Here is a 17,796-nt window from a genome sequence, read left to right on the forward strand (position 1 = left end):
TCTTTCCTTTCAGTTAGTCCTGACGAAGGGTCTCGGCCCGAAACATCGACAGCGCTTCTCCCTATAGATGCTGCCTGGCCTGCTGTGTTCCACCAGCATTTTGTGTGTGTTGACAGAACTGACTCTCCCATTTCAATTGTGTCTTGACCAAACAGGTCTTGGTCTTATAAGTTGACATACTCATCATAACTTTGCTTGATATCACTAGTCAATCCCTAAATATATTTGGTTCTGCAGCCTCTAGGTATGTTCTGCTGCACTACTTTCCAGATTAATCAGACAAATTCATCATAATGATCAGGTTCTGGTGGTATTGTATCGATAAGTTGATCAAGAGATTCTGCAAAAGATGTCCAATTCGCTTTTTGCAGGTTAAATCTCGGTAGGTACTTTGTTGGTACAGGTCTCAGAACTGGAAGGGATTCTACCTGGACTGAACAGTGTTGGGATTTGGGTATATGTTGGAGGACTGTTAGTGTGAAGAGGTTGGAGCTTGCTGAGGTAACAAAGGCAAGGTCTAGGTTGTATCCTTTTCTCCATCTGCCACTTGTGAAGGTAGGGGGTGTCCTTTGACTCATATAGTAGCTCAAGGCTGTTGTTTAGAGCGCATGATACAACTTCTTCTTCATTTGCATCGTCATCTTCGTATCCCCAGTTGGTGCTATGGCTATTAAAGTCACCAATAATGAGGTACATTTTGCCCTGGAGATCTAGGTTAGGTAGCCACATGAATGGTTCATTAGAGGGTTTGTAGACTGAAATGATATTTATGTGTTTTGTTTCAACTTTTTTTTTTAAAAAAGCTTCCCAATCCTCTAACTTCCCACTAACTTTTGCTACATAATATCCCCTCCTTTGCTTTTTGCTGTACAGGCAGTCCCTGAGTTACGAACGTCCGATTTACGGACAACTCGTAATTACGAACTGAGGAAGGAGAACACCGTCCACCATTTTAAGTCGGATCACGATGCCGTCTGCCATTTTAAGTCATTGCCGTTGACACTGTGTTGAGTGTTTAACTCTGTATTTGGCTTAAATTGTAAGATTCACCCTGACCCCCCCCCCGTTCCGGTCGGCTGGTTGCGCAGTGAGATCAGCGCCGGGCTCGAGAACGGAGGTTCCCGAGTTCGATCCAGTGACAGACTGCTCCCGTGCCGGGTTGATGTCAATCCAGTGACTCCCGTACCATCCGTGCCGGGTTGATTTCAAGCTCGCAAATTGACCGCATTAAAAAAAAACACAGCCACCTCCAGTTTAAATTCCCACGTGGAATATTGTGGAGGATCAAATACCCAAACCCAGCATAGCCCCCACTTGTCCCATTTGACCTGTCTCAATGCGATGATCCTCAGGACCGAGCGGACCTCGGGAGCCGGCAGAGCTTGGGACCCGCCACCTGCAGTGTTTCTGTTCCATTGACGGGAAGCGATCGCAATTGAAAGTAAAGTGGAAATAATAAAGCGTTTGGAAAGAGGTGAAATGCCATCTGTCATTGGAAAAGCATTAGGCTACAGTCGGTCAACGATCGGAACAATTTTAAAGAATAAAGTGAGAATAATGGAGCATTTGAAAGGCCCTGCCCCGATGAAAGCTACAATTATTACTAAGCAACACAGTGGTTTAATTATTGGAATACATATGTTTCTTAAGTGTTTTATATGCATAGAAAGGTAAAATATATACAATATACTAAGATAAACGTTTGACTGATGCTAAATAATACCATATGTACTTGTTCTGACTTACGTACAAATCTCAGGAACGGAACTCGTATGTAACCCAGGGACTGCTGTATTCGACTTTCCTTTTCAGCCATGTTTGCCCTCAGAATACTATGTATCTGTCTTGGGGAGCAATTTGGAAGGCACATGACAGGTATGTAGTATTCTAATGGGCAAACATGGCTGACAAGGAAAGTCAAATACATGTACAGCAAAAAGCAAAGGAAGGGGATATGATGTAGCAAAAGTTAGTGGGAATTAAGAGGATTGGGAAGCTTTTTAAAAAAAAGAGAAGGCTGCTAAAAAAAAATAAGGAGAGAAAAGATGATATAAAAGAGGACACCGACGCTGGAGAGGACGTACTGGGCGATAAAGAAATGGCGGGCGAGCTCACTGTATTTTGCATCAGTCTTCTGTGGAAGACACCAGCAGTATGCGAGAAATTGCCAGTAAAGGGAAAACAGTGGCGGATGAAATATATGTAGAGATGTGTATGGTCATGTACTTTGGTAGAAGCATTAAAGGTTTAGACTGTTTTCTAAATGGGGGAGATTCAGAAATGACAGATGCAAGGGACTTGGGAGTCCTCGTGCAGGATTCCCTAAAGATGAACCTGCAGATTGAGTCAGTGATAAGAAAGGAAAATGCATTGTTAGCATTCATTTTGAGAGAACTAGAATATAAAAGCAAGGATGTAATGCTGAGGTATTAAAAGGCATTGGTCAGACCACACTTGGACTATTATGAGCAAGAATGGGCTCCTAATCTCAGAAAGGATGTGCTGCCATTGGAGGTTGGTCTAGAGGAGGTTCATGAGAATGATGCTGGCAATGAAAGAGTTAATGTATGAAAAGCGTTTGATAGCTTGCACCTGTAATCACAGGAATTTAGAAGAATGAGGGGGGATCTCATTGAAATCTATTGAACATTTGAAAGGCCTAGATAGAGTGGATGTGGAGAGGATGTTTCCTGTAGTGGGAGAATCTAGGACCAGAGGACATAGCCTTAGAATAGAAGGATGTCTCTTTAAAACAGAGATAAGAAGGGATTTCTTTAGCGGTGGGTGGTGAGTCTTTGGAATTCAGTATCATAGACGGAGGCCAAATCATTGGGTATATTTAAAGTGGAGGTTGATAGGTTCTTGATTGGTAAATGCATCATAGGTTATGAATAGAAGGCATGTGAATATGGGTTGAGCAGGATAATAAATCAGTCATGATTGAATGGCAGAGCAGACTTGATGGGGCTAAAGGCCTAGTTCTGCTGCTGTGTCTTATGGTCTTAACTCTTACCCATTTTCATCCCATGCCTGCCTCCATATCAAGAGACTGGGTGGTGGTATTGACCAGCAGGCAGAGTCTCAATGGTGGAGCCAACTGTGATGAGCTGTTGAGGGACAGGGTAGAGTATCTGTGCCAGCCCATGGACTGGGGCCACCAGGGTTTCTTGCTGTGTGCTCCTCTGATCCTGCTTCCCTCTCTGATGCAGGTTTGGATTTGTTCAAGACAAGTACTCAGCCTCAGCCTTTAACTTCCCTGCAGAGAACAAGCCACAGTACATACATGTCACAGGTGAGTGCCACTGTGCTGCTGGGAAGCCACATTCATCAGAGCCCATGGCCGACAGATGCTCGGTACAGTCAGCAGCTCCCATCTATGTACCAATCCATGTTTCTTAAACATTGAAATTGAGCTCATATGCACCACTTGTGCTGACAGCTCATTCCACACCCGCCCGACCCTCGGAGTGAAGAAGTTTTCCCTCCTATTCCCCTTAAACATTTCTCCTTTCACCCTTAACCCATGACTTCAAGTTGTAGTCCCATCCAACCTCAGCGAAAAAAGCCTGCTTGCATTTACCCTAACTGTACCTCTCAGAATTTTGTATACCTCTATCAAATCTCTATCGATCGTCTACTTTTCAAGGAATAAAGTCCTAACCTATTCGATCTTCCCTTACAACTCGGGTCCTTCAGTCCCAATAACATCCTTGTAAATTTTCTCTGTACTCTTCCAACCTTATTTACATCTTTCCTGTAGGCAGGTAACCAAAACTGCATGCAGTACTCCAATCTGGGCCTTGCCAAAGTCTTGTACAACTTCAACATAACATCCCAACACTTGTACTCAGTACTTTGATTTATGAAGGTCAATATGCCAAAAGCTTTCTCAACAACCCTCTACCTTCAATGAATTATGGACCTGCATTTCCAGATCCTTTTGTTCTACCACACTCCTCAGTACACTGTGTAAGGCCTACCCTGGTTAGTCCTACTGAAGTGCAAAACCTTGCACTTGTCTGCATTAAGTTCAATCTGCCATTTTTCAGCCCCTTTTTTTCCAGCTGGTCCAGATCCTGCTGCAAGCTGTGATAGTCTTCCTCGCTGTCCAATACACCCCCAGTCTTGGTGTCATCTGCAAATTTGCTGATCCAGTTAACAACATTTTTATCCAGATCACAAATAACAAGGGCCCAGCACTGATCCCTGCGGCACTCCACTAGTCCCAGTCAGAGAGCCAACCATCTACTACCACTCTCTGACGTCTCCCTCAAAGTTGATGGCTAATCCAATTTACTACCTCATCTTGAAGCAACTGAACCTTCTTGACCAACCTCCCATGTGGGACCTTGTCAAATGCCTTGCTAAAGTCCATGTAGACAACATCCACAGCCTTTCCTTCATCCTGTTTCCTGGTAACTTCCTCAAAAAAACACTATATGATTGGCTAGACACAACCTACCAGGTACAAAGCCATGCTGACTATCCCTAATCTGGCCCTGTCTACCCAAATACTGGTATATCCAGTCCCTTAGAATTCCTTCCAACAACTTTCCTACTACTGATGACAGGCTCACCGGCCTATAATTTACTGGTTTATTTTTAGAATCTTTCTTAAATAGTGGAACCACATTAGGTATCCTCCGGTACCTCACCTGCTGCTAAGGATGATTTAAATATCTCTGCTAGGGCCCTTGCAAATTCTGTGCTTGCCTCGCACTGGATCCAAGGGAACACCTTGTCAGGCACTGGGATTCATCCACCCTGACAGCAAACACTGTATAGGGTCCATGACCACGCTGCTGCTTTGCCTCACTTCTGTAGACTCTGTGTCCATCTCCCGAGTAAAGACAGATGCAAAAATTCCATTTATGATCTCCTCCATCTCTTTCAGCTCCATTCTGATCTTTCAGAGGTCCAATTTTGTCCCTTGGAATCCTTTTGTTCTTAGCATATCTGTAGAATTCCTTGGGATTCAGCTTCACTTGTCTGTTAGAGCAACTTCAGACCATCTTTTAGCCCTCCTGATTTCTTTCTTTAGTGTTCTTTTGCATTTCTTATACTACATAAGCTTCTTATTTGTTCCAACCTGTCTATATCTGCGATGCATCTGCTATTTTTCCTATGCCGGGGCTGAATCTCTCTTGTAAGCCGAGGTTCCCTGCACTCATTATCTTCACCTTTTATTCTGACAGTCATATACAAAATTTCACTTTGGAAGACCTCTCACTTACCAAGTACATCTTTGCCAGAAAACCATTTGTCCCAATTCACACTTGCCAGATCCTTCCTGATACCATCAAAATTTGCCTTTTTCCAATTTAGAATCTCAATCCACGGACCAGACATATCTTTTCTCAGATTTACTTGGAAACTAATGATCACTAGATGCAAAGTGATCCCCTACACAAACTTCTGTCACCTGTCCCATATTCCCTGATAGGAGATCAAGTATTGCATGCTCTTCCGTTGTGACTTCTATGTACTGATTAAGGAAACTGTCCTAAACATCCAATGACTATCCAATCTAGTCATTTTACAGTATGGGAGTCCCAGTCAATATGTGGAAAGTTTAAAATCACCTACAATAACAACATGTTTCTTGCAGCAGTTTGTGACCTCTCTGCAAATTTGTTCCTCTAAATCCTGTGGACTGTCTATAATATAGCCCCATTAACGAGGTCATAGAAACAGAGAAAACCTACAGCACAATACAGGCGCTTCGGCCAACAGTACTGTGCCGAACATGTGCATACTTTAGGAATTACCTAGGGTTACCCATAGCCCTCTGTTTTTCTAAGCTCCATGTACCTAACCAGGAGTCTCTTAAAAGACCCTATTGTATCCGCCTCCACCAGAGTCGCTGGCAGCCCATTCCACGCACGCATTACTCTCTGTGTAAAAAAAAAACAACAACAACACACCCACTGACATCTCTGTACCTACTTCCAAGCACCTTAAAACTGTGCCCTCTTGTGTTAGCAATTACAGCCCTGGGAAAAAGCCCCTGACTATTCACACGATCAATGCCTCTCATCATCTTAGACACCTCCATCAGGTCAGCTCTCATCCTCCTTTGCTCCAAGGAGAAAAGGCTAAGTTCACTCAACCTATTCTTGTAAGGCATGCTCTCCAATCCAGACAAGATCCTTGTAAATCTCCTCTGGACCCTTTCTATGGTTTCCACATCCTTCCTGTAGTGAGGCGACCAGAACTGAGCACAGTACTCCAAGTGAGGTCTGACCAGGGCCCTAAAAAGCTGTAACATTGCCTCTCAGCTCTTAAACTCAATCCCATGGTTGGTGAGGGCCAATACACCAGATGCCTTCTTAATCAAAGAGTCAAACTGCGCAGCGGCTTTGAGTGTCCTATGGAGTCAGACCTCAAGATCCCTCATTTCCCCACACTGCTAAATGTCTTACCATTAATACTATATTCTGCAATCATGTTTGACCTACCAAAATGAACATCTCACACTATACTGCGTTGAACTTCATCTGTCACTTCTCAGCCCAGTTTTGCATCCTATCGATGTCCTGCTGACATCTCTCCACACTAACCACAACACTCCCAACCTTTGTGTCATCAGCAAATTTACTAACCCATCCCTCCACTTCTTCATACAGGATATTTATAAAAATCGCAAAGAGAAGGGGTCACAGAACAGATCACTGGTCACCAACCTCCATGCAAATATGACCTGTCTACAAACACTCTTTGCCTTCTGTGGACTTGCCAATTCTGGATCCACAACACAAGGTCCTCTTGGATTCCATGCCTCCTTACTTTCTCAATAAGCCTTGCATGGGGTACCTTATCAAATGCCTTGCTGAAATCCATATACACTACATCTACTGCTCTACCTTCATCAATGTGTTTAGTCATGTCCTCAAAAAAATCAATCAGGCTCATGACCTGCATTTGACAAAGCCATACCGACTATTCCTAATCCTATTATGCCTCTCCAAATGTTCATAAATCTTGCCTCTCAGGATCTTTTCCACCAGCAAACCAACTACTGAAGTAAGACTCACTGGTTTATAATTTCCTGGGCTATCTCTACTCCCTTTCTTGAATAAGAGAACAACATCCAATCCTCTGGAACTTCTCCTGTCCCCATTGATGATGCAAACGTCATTGCCAGAGACTTATTCAACTTGATGCTTTCTAAAAGCTCCAGCACAATGTCTTTCTTAATGTCTATATGCTCAAGCTTTTCAGTCTGCTGTAAGTCATCTCTACAATTGTCAAGGTCCTTTTCCGTAGTGAATACTGAAGTAAGGTATTCATTAAGTACCTCTGCTATCTCTTCCAGTTCCATACACACTTTTCCACTGTCACACTTGATTGGTCCTATTCTCTCACATTTTATCCTCTTGCTCTTCACATACTTGTAGAATGCTTTGGGGTTTTCCTTAGTCATGTTTGCCAAGGCCTTCTCATGGCCCCATCTGACTTTTCTAATTTCATTCTTAAGCTCCTTCCTGCTAGCCTTATAGTTTTCTAGATATCTATCATTACCTTTTTTTTGAACATTTTGTAAGCTTTTCTTTTCTTCTTGACTAGATTTTCAACAGCCTTTGTACACCATGGTTCCTGTATGATATCATCCTTTCCCTGTCTCATTGGAACATACTTATACAGAACACTACGCAAATATCCCCAAACATTTGCCACATTTCTTCCATATATTTCCCTGATAACCATATAACATATAACCAGAACTGAAAATACACATGGACTAAGATGTTAACTGTCCTGTGCTATCATCAGTGGGATCATCAGTTGATCTGCCACCTGTCCTCTGGAGTTTTGGCCCACTTATGATCAAGATTCCCTCGAGGTGGTGGGCCAGCAGTGCTAAAGCACCACCTCCCACTGATGAGCTTAAAAACTTGGCATCTGCCTCTATCAGAGTTGTTGGTTGCTTCCATCCAACAGATAGTCTACTCTTCAGGTATCTATGCAGCTACTGAAGAGTTTACAAAAGATGGATACACTGTCCGACTATCTGCCCCTCTGGATGTACTTAGTCTACACCCATTATGATCCTGCCTCTGCTGCCTCAGCTACAGCCCTGCTGGTTGACTTGATCTCTCTTCTAGTGAAGCCAAGATCACGCAGCCAGTTCTGGAAAGTGAACGCAATAAAGCCACAGCATCCTACTTCGAATGGACAGCATGAGACCTTCCACCCTCTGTCTCTGCACTCTGATCTTAATTCTGCATACTTGGTTAACTTGCGCTCATGGGCTTCATCGATGTTGCCTTCCTAGGGGACTGTGAGTTCACCAATAACCACTTCTCTGCTGGTGTCAGACCAGATGATTATATCTGGATGCAATGTGGTGAAAACTATTTGCTCCGGGAAACTACCTTTCCCATCCAGGTTGGCCTTGACACACCAGTCATTGGCTGAAGAAAGTATGCTTGATCGTGGGCCTGCGCTGTACACCCTTGACTTGGAACTTTCTTTCACAAATGATGTGCAATGTTCTGTGCAGCATGGGGCTTGAGATAAGTTGTGCTGCAGTACTCTCTGCTCAGCCGCTTCTGTTACAACTTTGAGAACGTTGTTATGTCTCCAAGTGTACATGCCGTTGGAAAGATTGACTCTGCATGCACTCAAAATATGCTGAAGTGTTCCCTTCTCGCCACAAGCATTATGCCTGTCTGACATATAACCATATAAAAATTACAGCACAGAAACAGGCCATTTTGGCCCTTCTAGTCAGTGCCGAACGCTTACTCACCTAGTCCCACCGACCTGCACTCAGACCATAATCCTCCATTCCTTTCCTGTCCATATACCTAACCAATTTTTTTTTAAATGACAATATCGAACCTGCCTCTACCGCTTCTACTGGGAGCTCGTTCCACACAGCTACCACTTTCTGAGTAAAGAAGGTCCCCCTCCTGTTACCCCTAAACTTTTGCCCCATAACTCTCAACTCATGTCCTCTTGTTTGAATTTCCCCTACTCTCAATGGAAAAAGTCTATCCACGTCAACTCTATCTATCCCCCTCATAATTTTAAATACCTCTATCGAGTCCCCCCTCAACCTTCTACGCTCCAAAGAATAAAGACCTAACTTGTTCAACCTTTCTCTGTAACTGAAACCCAGGTAACATTCTAGTAAATCTCCTCTGTACTCTCTTTATTTTGTTGACATCTTTCCTATAATTCAGTGACCAGAACTGTACACAATACTCTAAATTTGGCCTCACCAATGTCTTGTACAATTTTAACATTACATCCCAACTTCTATACTCAATGCTCTGATTTATAAAAGCCAGCATACCATAAACTTTCTTCACCACCCTATCCACATGAGATTCCACCTTCAGGGAACTATGCACCATTATTCCTAGATCACTCTGTTCTACCGCATTCCGCAATGCCCTACCATTTACCATGTATGTCCTATTTGGATTATTCCTACCAAAATGTAGCACCTCACACTTTTCAGCATTAAACTCCATCTGCCATCTTTCAGCCCACTCTTCCAACTGGCCTAAATCTCTGCAAGCTTTGAAAGCCTACTTCATTATCCACAATGCCACATATCTTAGTATCATCTGCATACTTACTAATCCAATTTACCACCCCATCATTCAGATCATTAATGTATATGACAAACAACATTGGACCCAGTACAGATCCCTGAGGCACACCACTAGTCACTGGCCTCCAACCTGACAAACAGTTATCCACCACTACTCTCTGGCATCTCCCATCCATCCACTGTTGAATCCATTTTACTACTTCAATGTTAATACCTAACGATTGAACCTTCCTAACTATCCTTCCATGCGGAACCTTGTCAAAGGCTTTACTGAAATCGATATAGACAACATCCATTGCTTTACCCTCATCAACTTTCCTAGTAACCTCTTCAAAAAATTCAATAAGATTTGTAAAACATGACCTTCCATGCATAAATCCATGTTGACTGTTCCTAATCATACCCTGTCTATCCAGATAATTATATATACCATCTCTAAGAATACTTTCCATTAATTTACCCACCACTGATGTCAAACTTACAGGCCAATAATTGCTAGGTTTACTCTTAGAACCCTTTTTAAACAATGGAACCACTGGAGCAATATGCCAATCCTCCAGCACCATCCCTGTTTCTAATGACATTTGAAATATTTCTGTCAGAGCCCCTGCTATTTCTACACTAACTTCCCTCAATGTCCTAGAGAATATCCAGTCAGGATCTGGAGATTTATCCACTTTTATATTCTTTAAAAGCACCAGTACTTCCTCTTCTTTAATCATCATAGTTTCCATAACTAGCCCACATGTTTCCCTTACCTTACACAATTCAATATCCTTCTCTTTAGTGAATACCGAAGAAAAATTGTTCAAAATCCCCACTATCCTTTTGCTATTAATATAACTGTAGAAACCCTTTGGACTTATTTCCACCTTACTTGCCTCATATCTTTCAGCTTTTCTAATTTCTTTCCTAAGATTCTTTTTATATTCTTTATATTCCTTGAGCACCTCATTTAGTCCATGCTGCCTATATTTATTGTAGATCTTTCTCATTTTCTGCACCAGGTTTCCAATATCCCTTGAAAACCATGGCTCTCTCAAACTTTTAACCTTTCCTTTCAACCTAACAGGAACATAAAGATTCTGTACCCTCAAAATTTCACCTTTAAATGACCTCCATTTCTCTATTACATCCTTCCCAATAAACAAATTGTCCCAATCCACTCCTTCTAAATCCTTTTGCATCTCCTCAAAGTTAGCCTTTCTCCAATCAAAAATCTCAACCCTGGGTCCAGTCCTATCCTTTTCCATAATTATATTGAAACTAATGGCATTGTGATCACTGGTCCCGAAGTGCTCCCCAACACATACCTCTGTCACCTAACCTATCTCATTCTCTTACAGGAGATCCAATACTGCCCCTTCTCTAGTTGGTAGCTCTATGTATTGCTGCAAGAAACTATGCACAGATTTTACAAACTCCAAACCATCTAGCCCTTTTACAGAATGGGCTTCCCAGTCTATGTGTGGAAAATTTAAAATCTCTCACAATTACAACCTTGTGTTTACTACAAATATCTGCAATCTCCTCCAATTCTCACTCCCCATTAGGTGGTCTATAATACACCCCTATAAGTGCTACTACACCTTTCCCATTCCTCAATTCCACCCAAATAGTCTCCCTAGATGAGCCCTCTAATCTATCCTGCCAGAGCACCACTGTAATATTTTCTCTGACAAGCAATGCACCACCTCCCCCTCTTGCCCTTCCAATTCTATCACACCTGAAGCAACGAAATCCAGGAATAGTTAGTTGCCAATCACACCCCTCCTGCAACCATGTTTCACTAATAGCTAATCATATTTCCAGGTATCAACCCATGCTCTAAGCTCATCCACCTTTCTTACACTGCTCCTAGCATTAAAACAAATGCATTTAAGAAATTTTCCACCTCTTACTCTCTGTTTATCCCTATTGGTGCAAACAACTTTACTATCTTCTTTTTCTTCCTTCTCCCCTACATCTTCGGTCTGAGCGCTCCCCTTCTGTATCATCTGCCTATCCTCCCTCACACAGTCTACAAGTTTTCTCTATTTGTGAACTAACCTCCTCTCTCCTCGTCTCTTCAATTTGATTCCCACCCCCCAACCATTCTAGTTTAAAGTCTCCCCAGTAGCCTTAGTAAATTCCCCGCCGGGATATTGGTCCCCCTAGGATTCAAGTGCAACCCGTCCTTTTTGTACAGGTCACACCTGCCCCAAAAGAGGACCCAATGATCCAGAAACTTGACTCCCTGCCCCTTGCTCCAATCCCTGAGCCACGCATTTATCCTCCACCTCATTCCATTCCTACTCTCACTGTCGCGTGGCACAGGCAGTAATCCCGAGATTAGTACCTTTGCGGTCCTTCTTCTCAACTCCCTTCTTAACTCCCTATATTCTCCTTTCAGGACCTCTTCCCTTTTTCTACCTATGTCATTGGTACCTATATGTACCATGACCTCTGGCTCCTCGCCCTCCCACTTCAGGATATCTTGGACGTGATCAGAAGCATCAGGGAGACAAACTACCATCCGGGTCTCCTGACTGCGTCCACAGAATCACCTATCTGAAGCCCTAACTATCGAGTCCCCTATCACTACTGCCTTCCTCTTCCTTTCCCTACCCTTCTGAGCTACAGGGCCAGACTCTGTGCCCCCCAACAATACTCAAACAGGAGTACTTATTGTCAAGGTGTACAGCCACTGGGGTACTCTCTAGTACCTGACTCTTCCCTTTCCCCCTCCTAACCGTGGCCCACTTGTCTGCCTCCCGTGGCCCTGGTGTGACCACCTGCCTGTAACTCCTCTCTATCAACTCCTCACTCTCCCTGACCAGATGAAGGTGATCGAGCTGCAGATCCAGTTCCCTAACTCGGTCCCTTAGGAGCTGCAGCTCGGCGCACCTGGCGCAGATGTGGCCGTCTGGGAGGCTAGGAGACTCCAGGACCTCCCACATCCGACACCGAGAACAACAAGCTGCCCTCACACTCATAATTCCCCCTTTCCTCAAATAACAGGAAAAACTGAAACTAAACCTATCTTGCCTCACCTGTTTCCACCTAAGCTCGTTGAGCCAAAGCCCTTAAGCCTTCACTCTGCTCCCAGCTCACTCCACTGCCCGTGAACGACGCTGCCCGCTGTATAAGGCTGTGTTCCTTTTAAATCTTCCACGCTTCTCTGCCCAACGTCACACACCTGTGCAGTCCCGCCTCTCTTAACCCCGATGAGAAGAAAAAATCAAAATGGTTCCCGCAGCACTCCTGTTCTGATTCTCAGACTTCCTTCTCCAAACATCTGTTCCCAATTTATGCTTCCAAGTTCCTGTCTGATAGCTTCATATTTCCCCTTACTCCACTTAAATAGTTTCCTAACTTGTATATTCCTTTCCAATGCTATGGTAAAAGAGGTAGAATTTGATCACTATCTCCAAAATGCTCACCCATTGAGAGATCTGACACCTGACCAAGTTCATTTCCCAATACCAGATCAAATACAGACGTTTCTCATATAGGCTTATCGACATATTGTGTCAGGAATACACCTAACAAACTCCACCCCATCCAATCCCCTTGCTTAGGGAGATGCATTTTTCCCAATATTGGTGTAATTAAAATCTCCCACCACAACAACCCTGTTATTATTGTACCTTTCCAGAATCTGTCTCCCTATCTGCTCCTTGATGTCCCTGTTACTATTGGGTGGTCTACAAAAAAACACCCAGTAGAGTTATTGACCCCTTCCTGTTCCTAACTTCCACGACTTCCTCCTTTTCTGCAGCCATGACACTATCTCTCATCAGCAGTGCCACACCCCCACGTCTTTAGCCTCTCTCCCTGTCCTTTCTGAAACATGTAAAGCCTGACACTCTGTGACCATTCTTGCCCCTGAGCCATCCAAGTCTCTGTAATGTCCACAACATCAAAGCTCCAAGCACTGATCCATGCTCTCTCATCTGCTTTGTTCATGATACTCCTTGCATTAAAATAGACACATCTCAAACAATCAGTCTCAATATATCCCTTCTCTATTACCTGCCTATCCTCCTTCTCACACTGTCTCCAAGCTTTCTTGATTTGTGAGCCAACTGCTCCTTCCTCCATCTCTTCAGTTTGGTTCCCACTCCTCCCCCCAGCAATTGTAATTTAAACTCTCTCCAGCAGCTTTAGCAAACCTCCCTGCCAGGATATTAGTCATCCTCGAATTCAAGTGCAACCCGTCATTTTTGTATAGGTCACTTCTGCCCCAAAAGAGGTCCCAATGATCCAGAAATCTGAATCCCTGCCCCCTGCTCCAATCCCTCAGCCACGTATTTATCTTCCACCTCACTCTATTCCCATATTGATCGTCGCGTGGCACAGGCAGTAATCCCGGGATTACTATCTTTGTGGTCCTGCTTCTCAATTTCCTTCCTAACTCCCTTTTTTCTGTTTTTAGGATCTCCTCCCTTTTCCTACCCATGTTGTTGGTACATATTGGTTATTCTCTGGCTCTGGCTGTTCTCCTTCCCACCACACGATATCATGGACATGATCAGAAGCATCCCGGACCCTGGCACCTGGGAGGCAAACTACCATCCGTACTTCTTTTCCTGTGTCCACAGAATCACCTGTCTGACCCCCTAACTGTAGAGTCCCCTCTCACTGTTGCCATTCTCTTCCTTTCCCTACCCTTCTGAGCCACAGGGCCAGACTCTGTGCCAGAGGTGTGGCCACTGTTGCTTTCCCCGGATACGTTCCCCCCCCCCCCACCAACTATTGTTAAGGGGGACAGCCACAGGGGTACTCTCTAGAATCTGACTTTTGCTCTTCCCTCTTCTGATTGTTACCCACTTATCTGTCATACCTTTGTATTTCTTAGTTCCACCCATAGCACCCACTAGACGAGTACTCCAGAGTGTCCTGACTAAGCACTGTTGTGACACTTCCCGACTAGTAATGCCACCCTAACTCCTTTAATCCCTCCCGCTCTGTTGCATCTTAAATGATGGATCCCCACCCCTCCCAGCGACCAAGTTTCACTAATGGCTACAATACCATAATTCCAGGTGTTGATCCATGCTCTGAGCCCATCAGCCTTTCCTACAATTCCTGCATTGAAATATACACAGCCCAGAATATTAGTTGTATGTTTTGTTTCTTGACTTTGTCTGAGGTCTTAACAACATCTGGCTCCATAATCCTCCATATCTGTTCTGGCATTCTGGTTCCCATCCCGCTGCAACTCTAGTTTAAATCTCACCTTGCAGCACTAGCAAACCATATCGCCAGGATATTAGTCCTTCTCCAGTTCAGGTACAAACAGTCTCTACTGTATAGGTGCGCTACAAAATTGTCCAGCCAGTCACTCTGGGCCAACAGAGCCTCCTCCATATACTGGGTTAGGATTTACTGTTTTGTGGTTTGCATTCACAGGAATTAGGAGTGAGGCTTTATATCCTAAAAGAGATTTCCTTTGTTTTCCTGCATGTCCTTCCTTTCGCACCCCAGCCATGACGAGTATCCAGAGTATGTGTTCAGGAATTCCCAGCAGTCTGCTGGTATGTGATCAGATTCCTAGCTGACCCACTAAGAGCGCTGGCATGACCTTGTAGGTTCCCACCAGGAGTCTGCTGGTATAGATGAGGTATTCCCAACTGTCCCACCAGTAGTCTACTGGTGTGCCATCAGATATTCATAGCTGTCCTACTGGGAGTCTGCTGGTATACATCAAGTATTCTCAGCTATTTCTGAGTGGCACAGTCTGCCAACTGTAAGTTACCAAGTATTATTCTTGTAAAAGTGAAAGTGTTAATATGGTTTAAAAAAAGATAACGTTGAAAAGGTAGATATGTGACTAGTTCCTTAGTGTGACGGGCTGGCCTTAACACAGTTATTGTTGGTCATCCTAGGGACCGTGTTCCTTCAGCTGCCTTATTCCAAGCGCAAGCTGACGAGTGGCCAGCAGAGACGGCGGAGGAATTCCACCAGCTCCAGCACCCAGAGCCTCTTCAGTGAGGAGAAGATCGGCTACAACTGGGCCTACAACACCATGTTGACCAAAACTTGGCGATCCAGTGCCACCGGGGATGAGAAATTCGCTGATCGTCTGCTCAAAGACTTTACTGATTTTTGCTCCAATAGGGATAATCGCTTGCTTAACTTCTGGGAGAGCTGCCTGGACAAAATGCATTCCAGTGCACCATAAGAAAGCAAAGCTACGTGTGTGGATAGCTAGTCATGGCATATGCATCCATCTTCTATCTGATGTAAGCTGGTTCACTGCCAGTTGGTATATGTGTTATTCTTTTCCCTAATGGCCGATAGTCAATGTCCTTTGGTGCATCAATCCCACTTCTTTTCATTGGTTGAATGGTGAATACCCTTAGTGCATGCATCCAAACAGAGCACATTGAGGATGGTACATTTTGGTGATATGCAATGATATGAGTTCCCATTATCTTCTGCATTGTTTCCTGCTGCCTCTGCTGAAGTTTCCAGAACAACAATTCCTTTACCCCACTCAAGTTTGACGTGAGTGATCTGTTTGATCACACTGAATTTAGTATTTTCTCTTTCAAAAGCCTGGCTGGAATCCATTTGGGCAGAGGAGGTGCAGCTTTCTGCAATTCAAAAAAAAAGAGAGGTTTTGGAAAGGAGTCCAGAAATGCCAAAGGGAATTAGCTTCATCTGCTCTCACGCCTCTCAGTGGTGTGTAGTTGATTCCCTTTATTGATCAGATCTTTCCCCAACAAACAGTAATCAATTTCTTGCTCCTTACAAGCCTAATTGACTTGGTCCCCAAACTGCTACCTTATGGGAAGTCCACATTCTGGCTGGCATCACTCTGCTGTTGAGTATTTATTTGAGCCTTTGTATACTGAAATATTTACCTCTCTTGTTGAGAGGGGAATGGAAAGACCTGACTCTGTGCAGAGTTGAACACTGCTGCTGGCACAGTCCTACTAACAAGAATATTTGTAACAATCCAGTTTGTAATGTGATTGACACACACCTACACCATCTCCTGATTCTACCTTTTTTATGCATTACCTTCCTTAATTTTCTTTGTTATTCTCAGTCTCCAATACTGACATTCTTGCCTAAGTTAATGGTGGTGTTGGTCCTAAGAATGGAAATCCATTTATAGACTGCAGTACGGAAAGTTTCCTAATGGCTTCTGTTGAATTAATACCAAAACCAAACTCAAACTCCAATTATAATCAATAAAAGATATAGCAACATCTGTCTGTACTTATGGATCTGCTGAAGTGGGAAAGTAAGAAAGCTAGGGGAGCAGCAATGTCTGCATGGATTTCTAAGGAGTGGTATTTTACATTGACTTGTGCTGGCAGGATGGCCATGTTGAACCATAATGGGAATAACTTACGATCTCTAGCAAATATGTTGCACATTATCTCAATGTAGTCACTAAATAAGAGGAGACAATGGTATATTTGTTGGGCCAATCCACTTGTGTGAGAATTTAAATTATTACCATAGCTGGGGACAAGCCCCCATTGTTGTATGGCTGTGATATGTGAAAGTGCCCATTTTCTCCAATACTCTTGTAAAGAGAAAGCTGCACCTTTGACTTGTCCTTGGCTTTATCTTAATAATTTATATTTGCAAATAAAGAGGAAAAAAAGATTGTTTTACTTTGTTATAATTTTTGAAATTCTGAAGAGTATATTGTTAGATTGTGCAATGTTAACTCTTTAGACCAAGATTTTTAAAAATTTCTCAATAGTGGATTTTCAGTTTCAGTAGATTTTAACAAAGTATCCCCTTGTCTTGAGGTGCTGATCTTGAAGCCAGAGATGTGGGGCAGCTGGGAGCTCATTCTTCCCCTTAACGCTTAATCAAATTAATCTCCTCAAGCAGTTCATCGTCAATCAAGTCAAGTCAAGTCAAGTCACTTTATTTTATTGTCATTTCGACCATAACTGCTGGTACAGTAGATAGTAAAAAAATGAGACAACGATTTTCAGGACCATGGTATTACATGACACAGTACAAAAATTAGACTGAACTACGTAAACACTGCCTGATTTTCCTGTGTGCCTACCTTCTGATCAAGAGGGCACAAACCATTGAAATCGTGGCTCAGACAGTTGTTTATTAAGCTCATGGGGATGGTTTTGGGGACAGAGAGGAACTTTAAGGGTCAGATTAAGGTTTAGGGGCAAGGATGGTGACAGGTTAGAAGCCAGGCTTCTGCTCTGCATTCGAAGTTCAGCAATGTTGATGGATGATGAAGGACGTCACTGTGG

The 17,796-nt window shown here is 43.4% G+C and overlaps 1 protein-coding gene across 6 annotated transcripts in view; it reads left to right on the forward strand.

Annotated features, from left to right (window-relative positions):
• depdc5 (DEP domain containing 5, GATOR1 subcomplex subunit) overlaps nt 1-17,178 on the forward strand; it is a 267,024-nt gene extending 249,846 nt beyond the window's left edge. For 4 of the 6 annotated variants that reach the window (XM_073055636.1, XM_073055639.1, XM_073055637.1 and 1 more), the window contains exons 40-41: nt 3,210-3,292; nt 15,436-17,178. In XM_073055636.1, coding sequence (XP_072911737.1) covers nt 3,210-3,292; nt 15,436-15,731 — 379 coding nt within the window. In that variant the 3' untranslated portion in view covers nt 15,732-17,178. Of the gene's footprint in view, nt 1-3,209; nt 3,293-15,435 lie in introns of those variants that run through there. The other 2 variants (XM_073055640.1, XR_012100187.1) reach the window with 2 other exon arrangements.
• Nucleotides 17,179-17,796: the final 618 nt, after the last annotated feature.

The sequence above is a fragment of the Hemitrygon akajei genome, chromosome 9 (genome assembly GCF_048418815.1).
Source record: "Hemitrygon akajei chromosome 9, sHemAka1.3, whole genome shotgun sequence".
NCBI classification, from domain to species: Eukaryota; Metazoa; Chordata; class Chondrichthyes; order Myliobatiformes; family Dasyatidae; genus Hemitrygon; species Hemitrygon akajei.